This window comes from Spermophilus citellus, assembly GCF_964194105.1.
Source record: "Spermophilus citellus genome assembly, chromosome: 17".
In the NCBI taxonomy this organism is placed as follows: Eukaryota; Metazoa; Chordata; class Mammalia; order Rodentia; family Sciuridae; genus Spermophilus; species Spermophilus citellus.
This window is the reverse complement of record NC_138199.1, coordinates 33,940,534-33,960,125: the sequence shown is the minus strand read 5'-3', so window position 1 is coordinate 33,960,125 and position 19,592 is coordinate 33,940,534. Positions and strand designations below refer to the sequence as shown.

The 19,592-nt window shown below is 33.9% G+C and overlaps 1 protein-coding gene across 2 annotated transcripts in view; it reads right to left on the bottom strand.

Annotated features, from left to right (window-relative positions):
• SUZ12 (SUZ12 polycomb repressive complex 2 subunit) overlaps positions 1 to 19,592 on the bottom strand; it is a 50,685-nt gene that overhangs the window by 11,862 nt on the left and 19,231 nt on the right. For both annotated transcript variants that reach the window (XM_081271614.1, XM_081271615.1), the window contains 6 exons: positions 17,618 to 17,667; positions 14,191 to 14,276; positions 11,811 to 12,042; positions 10,751 to 10,844; positions 5,261 to 5,366; positions 856 to 1,033 (listed from right to left, as the gene is read on the bottom strand). In XM_081271614.1, coding sequence (XP_081127740.1) covers positions 856 to 1,033; positions 5,261 to 5,366; positions 10,751 to 10,844; positions 11,811 to 12,042; positions 14,191 to 14,276; positions 17,618 to 17,667 — 746 coding nt within the window. The remainder of the gene's footprint in view (positions 1 to 855; positions 1,034 to 5,260; positions 5,367 to 10,750; positions 10,845 to 11,810; positions 12,043 to 14,190; positions 14,277 to 17,617; positions 17,668 to 19,592) is intronic.

Genomic DNA, 19,592 nt, shown 5'->3' with positions numbered 1-19,592 from the left:
ATAAATATTAAAAATTCTCTCTCTCTCTCTCTCTCTCCCCCCCCCCTCACTCTCTCTTTAAAAAAAAAAAATGTACTAAACCAGAATAATCCAGGTTTTGACGAACTTCTTCCAGCAACCCTAGAATTATAAAAAACAGTCTGAATATTTAAATTCAGTTCTATAACACTGTAAAACTTATTAAAGATATAGTTCCAAAGTACTTTTTAAAAATTATTGCAGTACTGGGGATTAAACCCAGGGTCTCATTCATGCTAGGCAAGAAGCCTACCACTGAGCTACATCTCCAACACTTTTTACTTCCTTTTGAGACAGTCTAAGTTGCCTAGGCTGGCCTCCAATTTGTGATCCTCCTGCCTAGTCTTCTAAGTAGGTGGAATTACAGGCATGTGACTCAGCATCTGGCAGTTCCAAAGTCCTTTCCAAGCTGCCACTGAGAAATCTAAAACCCAATCTGAAACCCAAATTTTTTTTTTCCTCCTCAGTTTATGGCATATTCATATATTGGAAAAACTGCTAAACTGATATGAAGGTATCTACAGACACCATGGAAGTGTTAAATAATATGTGGCACATATATTACATACCATATTATGCTTCCAAACATTTAAAAGAAAAATTCAAATTCTCAGACACATCTAGCACAAAGGTTCTAAATAAAGGTATATTTATCAGTACTTCAACATAAAACTTTACATTTAACACAGGAAAATCCTAATGTACAATAGTTAATAGTCAATCTAGCAAGCCAAATAATATTTCCTAAAGAATAATTACATGAAGCAAAATACAAATAAATCTAAAGGCAAAGTCATAACTCTGAAACCATTATTTTAATAGCAATGTTTTCTTTACCAATAGTTTGTGTAGGTTTAACTGAACCAGGTTTGTTTTCTTGATGGAGACTCTCTGAATTTCTAGTGGCAAGTGGCTTGGCTATAGGAGCTGTAGACTTATCATTGGTTTCTCCTGTCCAACGAAGAGTGAACTGCAATGTAGGTCCCTGAGAAAATGTTTCAAATGGAGGCAGCCTCTAAAAGATACAAAAACATGAAAAGTGAAGATTCACTAAATGAACTGAAATAAATTATAGGAATAAAATAATTCATTATGATGAGTCAATGTGGATTTGATTTAAATCAATAAATTTTCCTCAAAAATCAAAAGATAAGGTTAGATAAAATATGAAGGAGTAGACACTGTAGAACTGAAGAACTCAGGCTATTTGATACAGCAGCCACTTATCAGATGACTTTTTATGTAGAAATATTGATACAGTATGCCCAACTTTTAAGTCAGAAACATGAATTGGGAATGTAGGTCAGTGGTAAAGTGCTGGCATAGCATGCACAAGACCCGTTTATCTAGCACGGTTTTTTTATGGAAATCTTTCCATTTCTTATTTGGATGACCAACTGTCTTTAAAACAAAGCAAAATAAATCTGATTCCCACAGACTGCCAGCTTGCTCTCTTTGCTCTAAAGTGACAATTTCCTTAGGCACTTTGCAAACTGAGTAGCTTTCTTATTTCTCTTGACTTCTCTAAATCTCACTGCCACTGAGTCCAAATAAACTGCTCAAAAAATGCTTTCATGCTATTCTTTGACAGAAACCTTCAATGGGCTCTAATTCATTTTAAAGTCCTTCTACATCTTTCCTACCAGTAATCCTATTAAAACTGTAATTTTGGGGGGGAGCTATAGCTCAGCTGCAAAGGCACTAGGTTCAATTCCCAGTATCATCAACACCACAACAAAAACTAGAATTTTAAACTAAAACAAGGTAAAGATGTGATTGTATCAACTGGTTTAGACAGTTAAGTCTATATCTGGGAATGTGTCTTATAGAAACACTACCAATACAAAAAAGATAAGCATGATTATTAAAACATTTCGGAGATGTAAAAATAAAATTTAAAATAATCTGTTTATCCATTAAACCAAATTACCCATGATTTAGTAAATTATGTCATTTATTTAATAGCAAGTTTTAAAAAAGAAGTATACCTATATGATTTAAAAATATATACACATTACACTGTTGCAAACAATTTCTTAGGAGATCAACTTGTATTTAGAATTCTTATTTTCTAATGAATAAAAAGTAAACTTGGGCTGGCGATGTGGCTCAGAGATAGAGTACTTGCCTCACATGCGTGAGGCACTGGGTTCAATCCTCAGCAACACATGAAAATAAAATAAAGATATTATGCCCACATACAACTAAAAAAATAAATGTTTTTTAAAAAGTACAGTTTAAGAATTTTAAAACTAAAAAATTATAAAGATAATAAATAACAGAAAATACAAACACTGTAGATAAGTATAAAGAAACTAAAACTAGCTGAAATCTCATCTGTTAACCTTGAATGAACCACTATTTCATTAATTTTAGAAAAAGGAACTCATACCTGCTATTTAGTAAAAATGAAATATCGTGAAATTCTTCTCTATCATACTTTTAATGGCTTTTTAGATTTTTTTCATATTTAATTTTTAGTTTTATGTGGTCACAATATCTTTATTTTACATTTATGTGGTGCTGAGGATCAAACTCAGTGCCTCAAGCATGCTAGGTAAGCACTCTATCACTGAGCCACAACTCCAGCCCTTAGATTTTATTTACAATTTTTCATTTTAATGGCTGAAAAGATCTGCTTACTTACATTTTTCTGTTGATCAACTTTTTTTAAGTACTTCTATTTATTTTTATGTGGTGCTGATGAGGATCAAATCTAGTGCCTCACTCATGGCTAAGCAAGCACTCTGCCACCAAGCTATAGCCTCAACCCATAGTTAATCAAGTATTACTGTGTGACAAATTGGCAGAATTAGAATTGGTAATGATTATATAATTTTTAGTTTTATGCATATTGCAGATCTACCCTCTATTAAAGTTAAAACCAGGGCTGGGGATGTGGCTCAAGCGGTAGCGCGCTCGACTGGCATGTGTGCAGCCCGGGTTCGATCCACAGCACCACATACAAACAAAGATGTTGTGTCCGCCAAAAACTAAAAAAATAAATATTAAAATTCTCTCTCTCTAAAAAAAAAAATAAATAAAATAAAGTTAAAACCACCATATTCTTAAATAAAAGTATTATCACAATATGTGTCCTCATATACCTAATAACAGTACAAACCATCTCTGTAAAATTTTTGTCAAATTCATAGTCAAAAGTAATATCTTAGGCTGGGGACATAGCTCAGCTGGTAGAGTGCTTGTCTCGCATGCACAAGGCCCTGGGATCAATCCCCAGTGCCACCAAAAAAAAAAAAAAAAAAAAAAAGAAGTAATACCTCTGTCTGTGTCTCTTTGAATACTAAGACCAAGTATCTTGTTTTGTAGTTGTCAATGGACCTTTATTTTTATTTATTTATATGCAGTGCTGAGAACCAAACCTAGTGCCTCAGACATGCTAGGCAAGCACGCTACCATTGTGCAATGACCTGAGCCCAAGACTGAGTATATTTCTAGAACTTTGGTGGCCATTTATATTTGTTCTATTAAGAACTTCTTGATTATCTTTGCCAATTTTTATGTTCACAATATTAACATTTTGTTTTAATGTATCTTCACCCAATCCATTGTGTGTAGCAGGGACAAGGGAACTGCTGGGGATCGAACCCTGGACCTCAAGCATACTAAGCAAGCACTCTACACTAAGCAGACCCAGTTGTTTTCAACTTGAGACTTTTGCAATTAAAAAAAAAAAAAAAATTACTGGGCTGGGGTTGTGGATCAGAGGTAGAGCACTTGCCTAGCACAGGGGAGGCCCTGGGTTCGATCCCCAACACCACATAAAAATAAATAAATAAGTAAAAGACATTAAAAAATTTTCTTAAAAAATTATTAATTTTGGGCTGGGGTTGTGGCTTAGCGGTAGAGCGCTCACCTCACATTTGTGAGACCCTGAGTTCAATCCTCAGCACCACATAAAAATGAAACAAAATAAAGATATTGTGTCATGTATAACTAAAAAAAAATTTTTTTTTAAATTAATAATTTTAGTGAGCTATTTTTTATTTTATACTTTCTATCTTTATATCATCCCTACTAAGGTCTTCCTCACCACAAGAATTATATTAATATTTGCTAACATATTTCTGAAGTTACAATGTTGTTAATAGTTTCTTTAAAAAAAATTAAGATTGTAAGAACTATGGCTTGAACCAAGGAGCACTTAACCACTGAGCTACATTCCAATTCCTTTTTATTTATTTTGAGACTGGTCTCACTGAGTTGCTTAGGGCCTGGCTAACTTACTGAGGCTGGCTTTAAACTTGCAATCCTCCTGCCTCTGATTTCTGAGTCACTGGGATTACAGGGGTGTACCACCACACCCAGGCAGGACTGTTAATTTTTACATTTAGTATTTATAATCCTTTGGGAATTCAAGTTTATTTTCAGATGAGTAGAAACCACAATTAATGAATAATTTCTCTTTCTCATTCACACCTATATTACCACCTTTCTCATAAACTAAATTTCAAGTATACATGAAAATCCTTCAGCACTATAATTCAGTGATATGATTATCTACTCTTATGATTACATCAAACAGTTTAAGTTTTTATAACTTTATGGCTTGTTCCACTAACTGGTAAGTAAATTTTTCAAAAGTTTCTTTAGTATTACACACTATGAGATTAATTTGAGACTATCTTTTGGGCTTTAAAAAAAAAAATTGAGATTTTGCTTTTGTTAGTATACTGATACATTGAGAAATAAATGACACTATTATATTTTATTGAGTCTATTCAAGAAATATGTATGCCTATTTATTCTTTTATAACTCTTCAAAGTTATTTTGAAGTATGCTTCATCTAAGTTATGCAATTTCTTAATAAATTTATTATCAGACATCACATTACTTGTTACTATGAATGGGATTGAAGTTATCAGTTAACATTTATTGAGCACTTATTGTATGCCAGGCACAATATTAAACATTTTATTAATTACCTTATTTAATACATCAATTCTGTCCCTCAATTTACAGGTTAAGAAAACTGAGACACAAGTTAAGTAATTTGCCAAATGCCACACAGTTAGGAACAGAAATTTTAATGAGGCAATCTGGCTCCAAGAACAATGTCTTTCATTAAATATTCTGACTAGATCATTTTTAGTTGTGTTCTTCAAAGTACTAAAACAAAGTAGTCTACTTCCAACATGAATTTGCATTTAGAGAAGAAAACATCAATCAAAAATGGGAGTTCATAACTATAACGTGCTCAGCCTTCTAAGTAGTCCATACCTTCCCATCAAGAATAGTCTCCCATGTTGCTCTTTTCTTGCTTATTGGACATTCTTCCATTTCCTGCATGGCTACTTCATATTCCCCATCTAAAAGCTGTAAGCGCCTGTTAGACAAACACATACACTTTAAAGTAACCTGTGTATTACTAGAAGTACACAAATTCTACAACTTTACACTAAAAAGCACTTATTAAATTTATAAACTAGCTTATGTACCCAACAGGATTTTAAAATATATCTACACTGCAGTGCTAACAACAGCAATTTTAATGATGTACACTAACAGATAAATAACTAGAGAATTCTTCTATTACTGTAGTTTACAGATGTAACTCTACACACTGAAAATATAATATGGCTAAGCTCTCTAGACCTTGTAAGTTGTAAACATTAAGTATAAAGCAAGTGTGTGGGCTTTATACTTTTAAAAAAGGATAACAACAATCTTATAATACTTGCCTTACAAAAACCACTAATAATTAGGTTTGTTATTTTTAATTACTATACATGTCTGTACTAAAATCCTTTACTTTTATACTTGCCCAGTAAACTGATTAATGATTATAATAACAAATCTGACAATTATAGGAACCTGAGGGCACCTGGCACATATAGATGCTCAATAAATATTTCATTGAAGAAATAAATGAAACAGTGGTTGAATCAAAGAATCAAATGAATTATACTAATCAATTAAATTATACTCATGCAGTATAGTTTCTATATGTGTGTGTGTGTGTGTGTGTGTGTGTTATATATATATATATATTCCCATACTTCTAAATACTGGTAACCCTTACTAAACACCATTTTTCTACCGTGTTCAATAATTAATCGTACATAGCAAGAATCTGGCTTCTCTTCATCAGCCTTAAAACAAATACTATTAGTTGATAACAACTAAAATTTATTGAGTGCTTACTATGTGCCAGGCACTAAAGATTTTATATAGTTTATTTAAACTTCCCAACAACTTTATGACCTAGGTTCTACTACTCCATTTCCACTGAGGCACAGAGACGTTAAGTAACTTGCTTTAAGAACACACAGTAAGTAGCCAGATCTAGTCAGTGAATCTAGGTAGCCTGTCTCTCAAGTCTGATTCTTAACATCAAATAATTTTGAGACTAAGAATTTTTGCCTGTTCTCTATGATGTACTACTTAATTTAGTCTACTTCCATAGTACATCAGCAAAGCTATTCAATTCTCTATTTTAAAATACTAATTTTATTTACTCATTTAAATAGACAATACAGTCATATAGCTCTATATTTAAAAGGTGTTTCCATCATGCTTTTACATGACTACATAATATTTCATTGTATGGTTGTACATTTGATAGCTACAATCCAATGCACTCTCCTACCTGTAATGTATGAGGAGGCCTTTTCACCCACAGCCTCATGAACAGTGCTTTATCAAGTTTTTTGATCTCTGTCAATCTGATAAGTGAAAAAATGACATCTCAGTGTACTTTTAATTCAGATGTCTTATCTTTTTAATTGTTTAAGAATCACATATATTCTTTCTTAAATAAACTCTGTATTGTATCCTTTGTTCATTCTTCTGTTGGGCTGTGGTCTTTTTAAATTGCATAACTGTTTTGTATTAGAGGATTATGATATATAGGAGTTGAAAGTAATTCCCCCCACTTTTTTGAATTTATTTTTAATTATTATTTTTGCAGTGCTGAGGATTGAACACAATGGTGTCCACCACTGCGTTATATCCCTAACCCTTTTTATATTGAGACAGAATCTCACTAAATTGCAGACTGGCCTCAAATTTGAAATCTGCCTGACTTAGTCTCCCCAGTGGTTGGGACTACATATGTGTGCCAGGTTGGCTGTCATTACTTTTACTTTAGTTATGGCTTTTTTTTTTTTTTCAAATTTTTTATGTTTATTTTGCCCAATATTTCATACTTTATGTCTCTTGAATTTTGGTTACACTTTAATCTCTCTCTGAGATTGCAAAAACAATTTCACACATCTAATCCCCAGATCTTGGCCTATACTGTTCCTTTACTGAAAAGAATCAGGACTGGAAGAAATGGTAATCCAGAGCAGAGGCAGGAAAAGGCAAGCTTCAATTACTACTCCAGAAAATAAGGAAAAACTAAAAGTCAAGTTCAAAGGACACAAGAGCCTACCTGGAGAGGCTGATTAAATTTGAGATAATATGGCCATTAAAAGGATTAGCAACATGAACAAACTAAAACTAGTTGAATAAAAATGGAATTTTCAGCTGAGTGCAGTGGTACATGCCTATAATCCTACCAACCTGGGAGGTTGATCACAGATTCAAGACCACCTTCAGCAATTCAGCAAGACTTTATCAAAATAAAAATAAAAAAAGTTGGGGATGTAGCTCAGTGATAGAGCACCCCTAGGTTCAATCCTGTGTGTGTGTGTGTGTGTGTGTGTATACACATTTTTTAATCCATGCTGGTAAAAGATAAGAATCATCTGGGCGTGATGGCACACGCCTGTAATCACAGCAGCGCAGGAAGTTGAGACAGGAGGATCTGGAGTTCAAAGCCAGCCTCAAGAAGTGATAAGGCCCTCTGCAACTCCGTGAGATCCTGTCTCTAAAATACAAAAGAGGGCTGGGGAGGCTCAGTAATTGAATGTCCCTGTTTAATCCTCAGCACCAAAAAAAAAAAAAAGAATCATCGATGGATGATTAAACTATTTGGTGAAAGGGTACTGGAGGTAAAAGGATATTCACCCAGGTTCATGTATTAATACAGATCACATGTTAATTAGTGAAAAGCAAAAAACAACTGTTAAAATAGAGAAAAATGGCAACCACCATCTTAACCAACTGACCAAACCTAATATTACCTTGTGTTTGTGATGGAATACACAAAGAACACATTACCAAGGAATTAGTATCTCTGCTAAAAATGTTTAATTTGAATAATCACCAAAGTCCAAACTGAGATATATGCTACAAAAATATATGCCTATAATTTAAAAAGAAGTCCCAACAATATTCTGTGGCACAGGCCCTATGGTTCCACCTACTCGCCAGGGAAAGGTAGGAAGATCCCTTGAGCCCAGGAATTTGAGGCCACCCTGGGCAACACTGTGAGGTCCAATCTCAAAAACAAACAAATATAATAGTCTGGAGAACTATTCCAAATTGAAGGAAATTGGACAGTATGACAACTACCTACAGAATGGGGGAGGGAAACACAAACTATAAAGGATATTACTGAGGTCAAATGGGGAGCTAGTACTGTATTTGTTATATATTAATTTTTCCTAAGTAAGACAAGTGAACTGTAGTTATGCAGGAAAATGCTTTGGTTCTTAAGAAATAAATGTTGACATGTAAGTGAAGAATGAGGAATAAAAAGTAATCTTTCAGGGCTGGGAATATTGCTCAGTTGGTAGAATGCTTGCCTTGCATGCACAAGGCCCTGGGTTTGATCTCCAGAACCACATAAAAAAAGCAACCTGGTTCAGCATAAAAATAAAACATACTCGCTAGTGAAGCAACTGTGGCAAAATATTAACAGATAAATCTAGGTGAAGGATATATGGTGTTAAATAACCATTCTTTCAACTATTTTAGAGGCTTGGTAATTTTCAAAATAAAAACTTAGGGAAATGGGCTGGGGATGTGGCTCAAGCGGTAGCGCGCTCGCCTGGCATGCGTGCGGCCCGGGTTCAATCCTCAGCACCACATACCAACAAAGATGTTGTGTCCGCCAAGAACTAAAAAATATTAAAAATTCTCTCTCTCTCAAAAAAAAAAAAAAAAAACTTAGGGAAAAATTCACACTGTTTCTTCTTGGTATTTTTTCATTAGAAAAAGCATTGCTTGGGGGCTGGGAATGTGGCTCAGGCGGTAGCGTGCCCGTCTGGCATGCGTGCGGCCCGGGTTCGATCCTCAGCACCACATACCAACAAAGATGTTGTGTCCGCCAAGAACTAAAAAATAAATATTAAAAATTCTTTCTCTCTCTCTCTCTCCTCTCTCACTCTCTCTTTAAAAAATAAAAAATAAAAAAAAGAAAAAGCATTGCTTGGGTCTGGGGTTATGGTTCTGGGTTTGATCCTCAGCACCACATAAAAACAAATAAATAAGTTTGTGTTCAACTACAACTAAAAAATATTAAAAAAGCATTCCTTTCATACAAGGAATATGTTAAAACATATGTAAATTAGAAAAAAGAAAACATAATGTACCCAATCACTGCCTAAAACAGAACATTCATCAATATCAACAAAGCCCAGTAAGCATTGTCCTCACTGCTAGAAGACATAATCACTGTCTTCTTGTATGTTTATGTTCCTATTGTTTTCTATATAAATGTGATCCACACTCAAATTTCTGATTTTAAAAATAAACACACTACAATGATTCCTATTACTAATGCTGACATTATATGATATATTCTAAGACAAATGTTAGCCAAAATCTCTCTAATTTGAGGTGCTGGGGATGGAACCGAGGGCCTCAAACATGCTGTGAAAATACTCCATTCCTAAGCTACCTCCCCAATCCTTTTTTATATTTTGAAACAGTCTCACTAAGTTGCAGAGCCTGGCTTTGAACTATGATCCTCCTGCCTCAGCACCCTTCGTAGCTACATTAGAAGCGTGCATTAGCTCTATCTCATTATATCCAATCTTCAAGGCTGTCATATTAAGAGCCTTACACCTTTATTTACCTGGTGGCTAACAAATGATTATGTTAAAGCATCAATTTTTAAAATTAAGAGGAATGGCCCAGTTACTTTTCTTGGCTCTTTCTCCTATTATTTTACTGAAAGTGAACTGTACTTAATTACCAGCAATCAGTCTAGTACAAAAAAATCATGGCATGTATAGGCTTCATCCACTGACTCTGTGTAAAAAAACTGCTACATTGTTTCCTAGACTTTCTTTTACTGATGCTAAAATGTTTTTTCCCCAAATAGAAACTGCAGAGATGATTATATGCCCTGGTATTTCTTTGCCACCCTATGTGAAATACTCACATAGCCACACAATGATTATATACAATTTTCTTATCTTCAGTAAACACACACCCTAAGATTTCCACAGCACTCATTTCACTGAAGTCTGCTCAAATATTACCTCCACCTAGAGGCTTTATAGTAATCATTTATTCTCTTTATGTTTTTCTTCATAGCACAGTCACATCAGTTAATGTTTTTGTGTAGTGGTCAATGTCCTACATTACAAGTTAAGCTCAGGAAGTAACTTTGTTGCCTTCTCTGCCTTGAACAGTGTCTGGCAAAGAACAGACACTCAAATACTTGCCAAACGAAAACACTCAACTGAATCATTAATAGTTCCTTTTCTGTGCTTTACTGCATTCTGTGTTATCAAGAGAAATTCAGTATTTTTTTCTCCATTTGTTAAGAAAGAAAGAAACAAAGGTAAGGAAACAATATCACCATTAATTTCTACTTCAGAATGTAAACATTTCTGGAACATTATGGAACCCTTACTTGTCCATCAACATTACCTGTTTTTATCAAATACTGTCATTTGTGCAACAAATGTCTTTTCCCCATCTTCACGATTTCGTTTCCTTCTGGCTGGAAGTTCTTCATTGACATCTGAATTTAACAAACATTTCTTATAAATCAAATATTCAAACAAAAATTTTATTTATGATATATGGTCCCTTAACACAAAACATGCTACATTTATTTTACATGAGGCCACAGACCACATTTGTTCCAATTTGCAATTTTACCATATGTGTATGCCCTTACTTGTTTATATTCACTGACACTAACCCATATCTTTGCAAATGGTGGTTTCTGTTTGACACGATCTTCTTTGCTAAGCAAACTCCTTAATCACTGTTCCTGTTTAGGAACTTCAAAAAACACTTCAAGATTCACAAAGATTATTTCCTCTATGGTGCTTCTCCATACACCTCTGTTATAGAACTCATCATTTTACCACATTTATTTCTTGCCTATCTTCATATGCTAGATTGTGAGCCTTTGGAGAATAGGACTGATTTACCCAACCTGCACCCCACCCCACATTTATATGTTAGTCAGATGATTATTTCAAAGATAAATATAGAACTGTTGAAATAGAGGAATGGGTAGAGGGATAAATATGTGATAAATATAATAAAATATTTGTATTCAAGCTGGATGTAAGTAGAGGTATGTACCTGAGTCCCAACACTTAGGGGCTGAGACAGAAGGATCACTTGAACCCAGGAATTCACACTATCCTGAACAACAAAGTGAAGTGAGTCTCTATCCCAAAAAAATTAATTAATTAAAAAGTTCCTGTTTTAATGTAGGTAGTGAGTAGACAGGTATTTACAATTCTTTCAACCTCAATAGAGGTCTATCAACAACTAAAAAAAAATCTGTGTGCTAACAGATCAATAAAAATATCAGTCTTTCCAACTTTGGAAAGGTAAGGTTTTAAAATAATCAAAACAATACTTCACAAACAACTATGAACATTACAAAGGAATACTGATTCAGTCATTTTTATTGACCATCTTATTCTCCAATGATGAAATTTAGTAAGATTATTAAAATAAAAATTACCAATATTTTCATTGGTTTCTCCATTTATCATTCCATTAAACTCTCTTCTTCCCGGACGAGTCACTCTAAATAGCAATGAGTAAGACTTCACCATATGGCTGTTACTAGGTTCAAATTCATTACTGGAAACTGCAAGGGACGGGAAATTTCCAGGTTTTGTTTGATTGAGGTCGGGATTCAAAGGCACCTGCTTTTTACCTGTGGGAACTTGTCTTATTGGACAACTTACATCCTGCAAAGGTAAAGATTATTAAATTAAATTTATACATGAGCAACAATACAATGAAATTTCTAACCATAGCTACAGGAAACATGGTATAGGCCATGCTTACCAAATGCCATGTTAAAACAATCACTGTTTTGGAAACTGTGAAGCAAAGATAAAAAATGTGGAACTACAGTCCAAATATTAAATCAACTAAAGATTTCTGCAATATGATGAAAATAATGATACAGTATATTCAATATCTAGATGATGGTCATACAAAATAGTTTTATATTGGCAATTAAGGACTGGGGGTGTAGTTCAGATGTAGAATGCTTAGCTTGTGTTCTATTCCAGTTAGTGCAAAAGAAATATGGAATTAAAAATTATGCTTAAAATGCTAAATCCATGTAACTGCAACATTTACCTTAAATTTTCAACAATATCTGGTACAGATGAAAATCACCAGAATTGAAAAACAAAATGGCTATAATAACCCACAGTCAACATTATGAAACAAATTCATATTAAAAAATGTTTAGTAGAAGCAATAGTTACCAAATTCTAAGTAATGTTCTGTTAACATGTAAAGATGTTATGCTGAGGGCTGGGGCTGGGGCTGGGGCTAGGACTGGGACTCAGCAGAACAACACTTCCCTGGCACGTGTGAGGCACATATAAATAAATAAAATAGAGGTCTATCAACAACTAAAAAAATATATTTTTAAAAATGTTACCCTGAAAGAGAAAAACTGAAAGATACAGAGGACAGACCTTTGTGATGAGAGACATATCTTATGGTATTATTCTACATATTATATATTATCTTTTTTTTTTAAGTAGATGGACACAATGCCTTTATTTTGTTTATTTATTTTTACATGGTGCTGAGGATTGAACCCAGTGCCTCACACATGCTAGGCAAGCGCTCTACCACTGAACCACAACCCCAGCCCACATATTACCTCTCTTATGGTAGTATCTTTAAAAAAAAAAAAAAAAAAAAACTAGAATATTGGCTCATAGTCTACTGCACAAAGGAGTGTAAAATGAGAAATATTAAATCTCACTCACAGCCCAAGTTCTAACACTAAAGAATGACTAATACTGGCAGTTGACTATTATATCCTCCCAAGAAGACATTGGTGCTTTCTTAGAAAAACTAAAAAGAATCACATTACATTATTATTCACATTTTTTTTTTTGCATTTGAGGGAGATACTGGGATTGAACCCAGGGGCCCTTTAAAACCTGAGCTACATCCCTAGCATTTTTATTTTTTATTGAGACAGGGTCTCACTAAGTTGCTTAGGGCCTCACTAAATACCTGAGGCTGGCCTTGAACTTGCAATCCTCCTGCCTCAGCCTCCCAAATTGCTGGGATTACAGGCATGCGCCACCAAACCCGGCTTAAATTCACATTTTAATTATCTAATTCTTGCACAATTTTTCCTTCACTGTTTGTATGGGGGTTGGGTAGAAGTAAGGAGCAATGTGTCCAAACTTTACATAAACTTTTTAATACATGTAATTATATTGCTGTTTCCTATGGCCATAGCCAACTTTCCACCAATGTTCCAGAAGTTTTCAATCCTCTTATCATCTTAATAAGATTCTGACAGGACATAAGCATAGGAACCTCTATATAGGTCAGTTCCTGTTTCTCTTAAAAGACTGAAGGACTTGAAGCTACTCAAAGTATATCTGTTGGCTTTGGTAGGTTGCCCAGGAAACTTAACCACTGTAACACTTGTTTCTATGGTGAAAAGATTTTATCTTCTAAATAAAAATTTGAAGCAATGTATTAATAAGTTAATGGCTGATAATGCTGATAACAAAATTTCTTTGCCTGAGAGTAGTGTTTCTTTTGGGAAAAAACCTCTCTCTTACCCCTTATTTAAAATTTTAATGAGTACTAATAGCAAGAAAGAACCTAACAGAACTGAAATGATAGTGAAGCAAATAAATTCACATCATAAAATGCTAAAATATAGCTTCTTTCCTTATCTCCAGATTCCTGTGGAGAAAGTTTTGTATGCATTAGAAAAAATCACAAAGTTATGGAAGGCCGCAAAGAAGTTAGTGTTATAATTCAGCCATCAACATATTTCTACATGTGCATAAACAAGTTCAATAAAATCATTCCACTTGATCTATCAGTATTTTATACATTACCTTTCTTTTTTTGTGACAAACTTTGACAAGCAGGACTTCTAGGGTAACAGAATTTTGTTCATTTTCTGAGTTTTGTGATGGCTTATCTAAACAGAAAATCAATACTATAAATAAATACAGTATGTATTTTCCCAAGAAGTTTGGGAATTTCAAACAACAAAGACTTCCCGTAATAAAGATTCAAAACAAGTTGACTCATTCTTCTTTCCCCAATTAAGTTCCAAACTTGCAGCAAACACTTTAAAAGCCTCTTTATATAGTAATTTAAATAAACCTTTCACAAGAAAAACCTAATTATCTTCCTATATACCAATTACTTCTGATTTCAAGATTTAACATTTATGATAACATAATAAACTGCTAATAAAAAGTAATTTTGAGGGCTGGGGATGTGGCTCAAGTGGTAGCGCACTCGCCTGGCATGCGTGCGGCCCGGGTTCAATCCTCAGCACCACATACCAACAAAGATGTTGTGTCCGCCGAAAACAAAAAATAAATAAATATTAAAAAAAAAAAAAAAAAGAACTCAATTGAGACCCTCAGGAAAGTATCTACTTCCTGATCTTTAAAAAAAAAAAAAAAGTAATTTTGATAAACATAGTTAAACCCTCTTGGCAGAAGTTATGAAAGAAATGAGTATATAGACAACCACAGGAAAAAAAAATAAATATCTTTAATTTTTTCCTCCTTCCAAAATCTATTACTAGGAAATTTAAATTGGTTACTATTACATGTTTGTTTATGAGATACTAAACTAAAAAGGTTCTTTAATTGATCACAATTTTAGAAAAAGAAGTTAGTTTTGTTTTTTTTTAAAAAACCCTTTCCCCAGAATTTATAAAGTCTAAATAGGAAAGCAAAACCTTGCTACTGTTTACTACCTAGGATAATCCCATAGCTTATAAAATTTACTAATTTCAGTTTTGAATACTAAAGTCTATATTTTCTACATCAATTAACAAAAGCCTTGCAAATTTTAGGTTCCAGAGTACTCCTCTATAATATGCTTGTCTTTAAAGTCCCAAAGGTTCAGAGCTGTGAATGTAGCTCAATAGAAGAGGACCTGCCTAGCATGTGAGAAGTCCTAGGATCAATCTCCGCTACCTCATAAAGTCCAAAATGTGTTAACTAAACTAAATATTCAATCATTAATTCCTCATTAACCTTCAACATAGAACTATTATAACAGATGAATATATCATCACATACATGAAGAAACAAAAAGTTTCCAATACTTTTTCACTTTAAAAATCATCTCTTCACACAGGGTGTAAGCATCTCTTTGAAAGCTGAATCAGGATGAAAACACATGTATAGCAAAAAAATAATCCAATAGTCAAAACTCAGAAACAAAAACTCTCAGAATAATTCTCACCATGAAAATGGTACCCTAATAATCTCTATATTTATTTTTACCTCTTTTAGTAGCAATTGCTAAGCAAAAATCTTCATTTAAAAACAAAAAGGGGAAAAATGCAAATTTTAGGGATTTTTTTTTTTTTGGTGGTGCTGGGGATTGAACCCAGGGCCTTGTGCACATGAGGCAAGCATTCTACCAACTGAGCTATATCCCCAGCCCTAGGGATTTTGACATTGATTTTGTATCCTGGTTTCTTAACGTTAATTCCTTTAAAAAAAATGTAATTTGAATGAACATGAGAGGAAATGTACTTGCTTCTTCCTAACTTATGTTAATTTCAAAGTTATAATAGGAAATTGTTTTCAGGAAACTATCATCAGAGCTCACTTTCAGATTGACTTTTAATAATATATAGAAAAGGGGCTGGGGATGTGGCTCAAGCGGTAGCGCGCTCGCCTGGCATGCGTGTGGCCCGGGTTCGATCCTCAGCACCACATACAAAGATGTTGGGTTCGCCAAAAACTAAAAAATAAATATTGAAATTCTCTCTCTCTCTCAAAAAAATAAAATAAAATAAGGACCCCAGAATATAACTGTAAATAATTTAGGGGGGGAAACATAGAAATGCCATTTGGCTTACTTCTTATATAAAAATGGACTAGATCTAAGGCAAAACCTGAAAATTACATTAGCTGATAATAGACATGACCAAATTACAAAAATCATACATTAAAAACATGAGCAGGTTCAGTGGCACACGCCTATAATCTGAGCAGCTCTGGAGGCTGAGGCAGGAGGATCACAAGTTCAAAGCCAGCCTCAGAAACTTAGCAAGGCCCTAGACAACTCAGTGAGACCCTGTCTCTAAATAAAATACAAAATAAGGTTGGGGATGTGGCTTAATGGATGAGTGCCCCTAAGTTTAATCCCCAGCACCACCACCACCACCCCCCCAAAAAAAACAGTTAAAATGTTCTACTATACTATTTTAATATAAAACTTTGTTGGTTTTTTTGTTTTCCAGCAGGACTTTGAATCAGTGCTAAGGTCTTTCACATGCTATGCAGGTACTCTACTACTAAACTATATACATATCCAGCCCCTTAAACTTTGTTTCTTACTGAACAATAAAGGAAGACCAACCTGGTCTCTGTTGATAATAAAGGTTTTATTCCATTCCCCGATAATTAGTGGATGTATGCACAAATTTAGGATGGACTAAGTTTAGAGATATTTTATCCATTTTTTTAAAAAACAACTATAATTTTCCCCAGCATGCTTTCAGGTTTTACTGAATATAAAATATTATATAATTTCCTTGGTTTAATGCCTAACATATTGATAATATCCATTTATTTAGAAAAAAACATGATGCAATAACATTAATTCAAAATGTCTTTGCAGAATGGATTCTTTACCTATTGTGGTTTTTCTAAATATATGTAGACATATGTATTTATTTAGTTAGTTGTCAACGAAACTTTATTTTTTTCTTATTTATATGCAGTGCTGAGGATTGAACCCAGTGCCTCACACATGCTAGGTAAGTGCTCTACCGCTGGGCTACAACCCGACTCCCCTATTCCAGTTCTAAGGCAATTAATTAAAATTTTCATCATTAGATTTCAAACCTGAAGTTCAAAAACAAGTAGCAGAGGGATGGGGCTGAGCTCAGCAGTAGAGCACTTACCTAACTTACACAAGGCCCTAGACTCCATTTCCAGCGCTGAAAAACAACAAAGAACACTTCCCCAATAGAACATCTTTCCCATTAAATGTAATCTTAATTCCAATTTTTTTAAACATTCCCAAACATATTTGGTTGTTGGATGCCAAAATACTTAAGGTACTAGGAAAGGTAGCAGAATACAACAGTCACTAATATGGCATTATGTAAAAATGTGAATATGTAACAGATGTGATTCTGCAATCTGTATTTGGGGTGAAAATGGGAGTTCAAAACACAATTTGAGTCAAATGTATGAAAGATGATATATCATGAGCTATGTAATGCTTTAAATAATCAATAAAAAATAAAATTAAAAAAAAAATACTTAAGGTACGTACCATTTTTGTGGAAGAAACCAGTAAATGTAAGCTGCAAATGAGCTGACAAGCTAAACAAAGCAAACAAAAGTTTTCATCACATTAATATTCTATAATAAAATAGCCTAGACTTTAATTTATAACAGTGAAAGCTACTCCAGCTAATTTATAAATATTTGATTTTCTCATTCTTAATTGCTGTTCTGGCCCATGACTCCATGTGCTTTTCCATCATTAAGAATGACATCCATACTATATACTTTAAACAAATAAACAACCAAAATCCTCCAAATCCACAAAAATAAAAAGCAAAAACAAAAATCACAGGAATAGGGCAGGGAAAAAAAATAGACAAAATGAGATGCCAGATAAATTACCGTGCTTTAGTGTCTTACCTACAAAATGGAAGGTTTCCCTTCCCACATCGCAAAAGGAAATTTTGATAAGAAGAGTTGAATTGATCCAAGTGTTTGACTTAAAGCAATGGAAATTCAACCCTCCTAATCCATGATGCAAACCCTTTGTTTTACATTTCAACTAGGAGTGAAACACCAACTACAAATCTACTATAGTTCTGTAATTCACTTTCAACATGCCATTTTCACTTTTTTCTGAAGAAGCTATTCAAAAGGAAGCATGAACCAGTGAGCCTTTGTTTTGAAAAACAGCTATTATCAATGAAAAACTATTAGGATGGGACAGAATAAACAAACATCAACAGCTTTTGTAAACCTTTAAAGCTCAAGAGAAAACAGGCTTATCTATTGGTCAGGAGTCGTTCATAACATTTTAGAGCACACTTTCTATGATGTGATACTGACAATTCAGATTATAAAAACCAAGAGAAAACAGACAGTGAGAAAAGGAAAGCAGAACTGATCCTTTAACTCAAGAAATTTACCAGTGAAAAGAATGAAAGTAAATAATACTTACAGAACAATAAGAACCAGTCAAGGATATCTGGTTTTTTTTTTTTTTCCTTACATGATGGTAACAATCTAGATATTTTTTATAGTAGAAAGGAAGAGTTACAGAAAGACATTGAGGCTAGAGCAATGACAAAAATGAGAACATATTATACTCTAAATTTGCCCAGGACTCCTCTTTTCCAAGATATAGAAGAGGCAAGTAAGATATTTCAATGAAAGATGTGGGGATGCCTGTATTTTCTAAGTGAAGTAAACCATCCAACTGATAAAAAAACTAGAGCAGGAACATTGTGGGGGCACTTCTAGAACTGTACTAAGGAAAGTATTCGAGAATATCAGTAGAGAACAAAATGACAATGGAAGAGTGGAAGTACAAAGGTTTAAGCAGTATTAGTATAATTTTTTAATATTTATTTTTAGTTGTAGGTGGGCACAATATCTTTATTTCATTTTTATGTGGTGCTGAGGTTTGAACCCAGTGCCTCACATTTGCTAGGCGAGCACTCTACCTCTGAGCCACAAGCCCAGCCCCTAAAAAGTATAATTAAGAGGCAAAAACTGAGGCAGAGCTGGGTATGGTGGTGGACACCTATAATCCCAGCAGCTTGGGAGGCCGAAACAGGAGGATCACGAGTTCAAAGCCAGCCTTAGCAATGGCGAGGCGCTAAGCAACTCACGTCTCTAAATAAAATACAAAATAGAAAAAAAAAATTAAAGTAAAATACAAAATAGGGCTGGGGATGTGGCTCACTGGTCAAGTGCCCCCGAGTTCAATCTCTGATACCAAAAAAGGAAAAAAAAAAAAGGCAAAAACAGTATACATTGGAATTCTTAAAAATAGGTAATTCAAATATTAGAAGCACTTTTAAATTATTTTGTGACATAAATCAGATGGTTTTAAAAACACGTGGGAAAGACTAACAATGAAAGAGGCAAGAAAAAAGTTTTAGGGTTTATCTGGACTGCAGTGATTGATATCTGACTATGTAAGTTTGACAAAAGAACTAATTATACACCAAAAGGAGTGAATGAATGTAAATTATACTTTAAAACAAATAAACAAACAA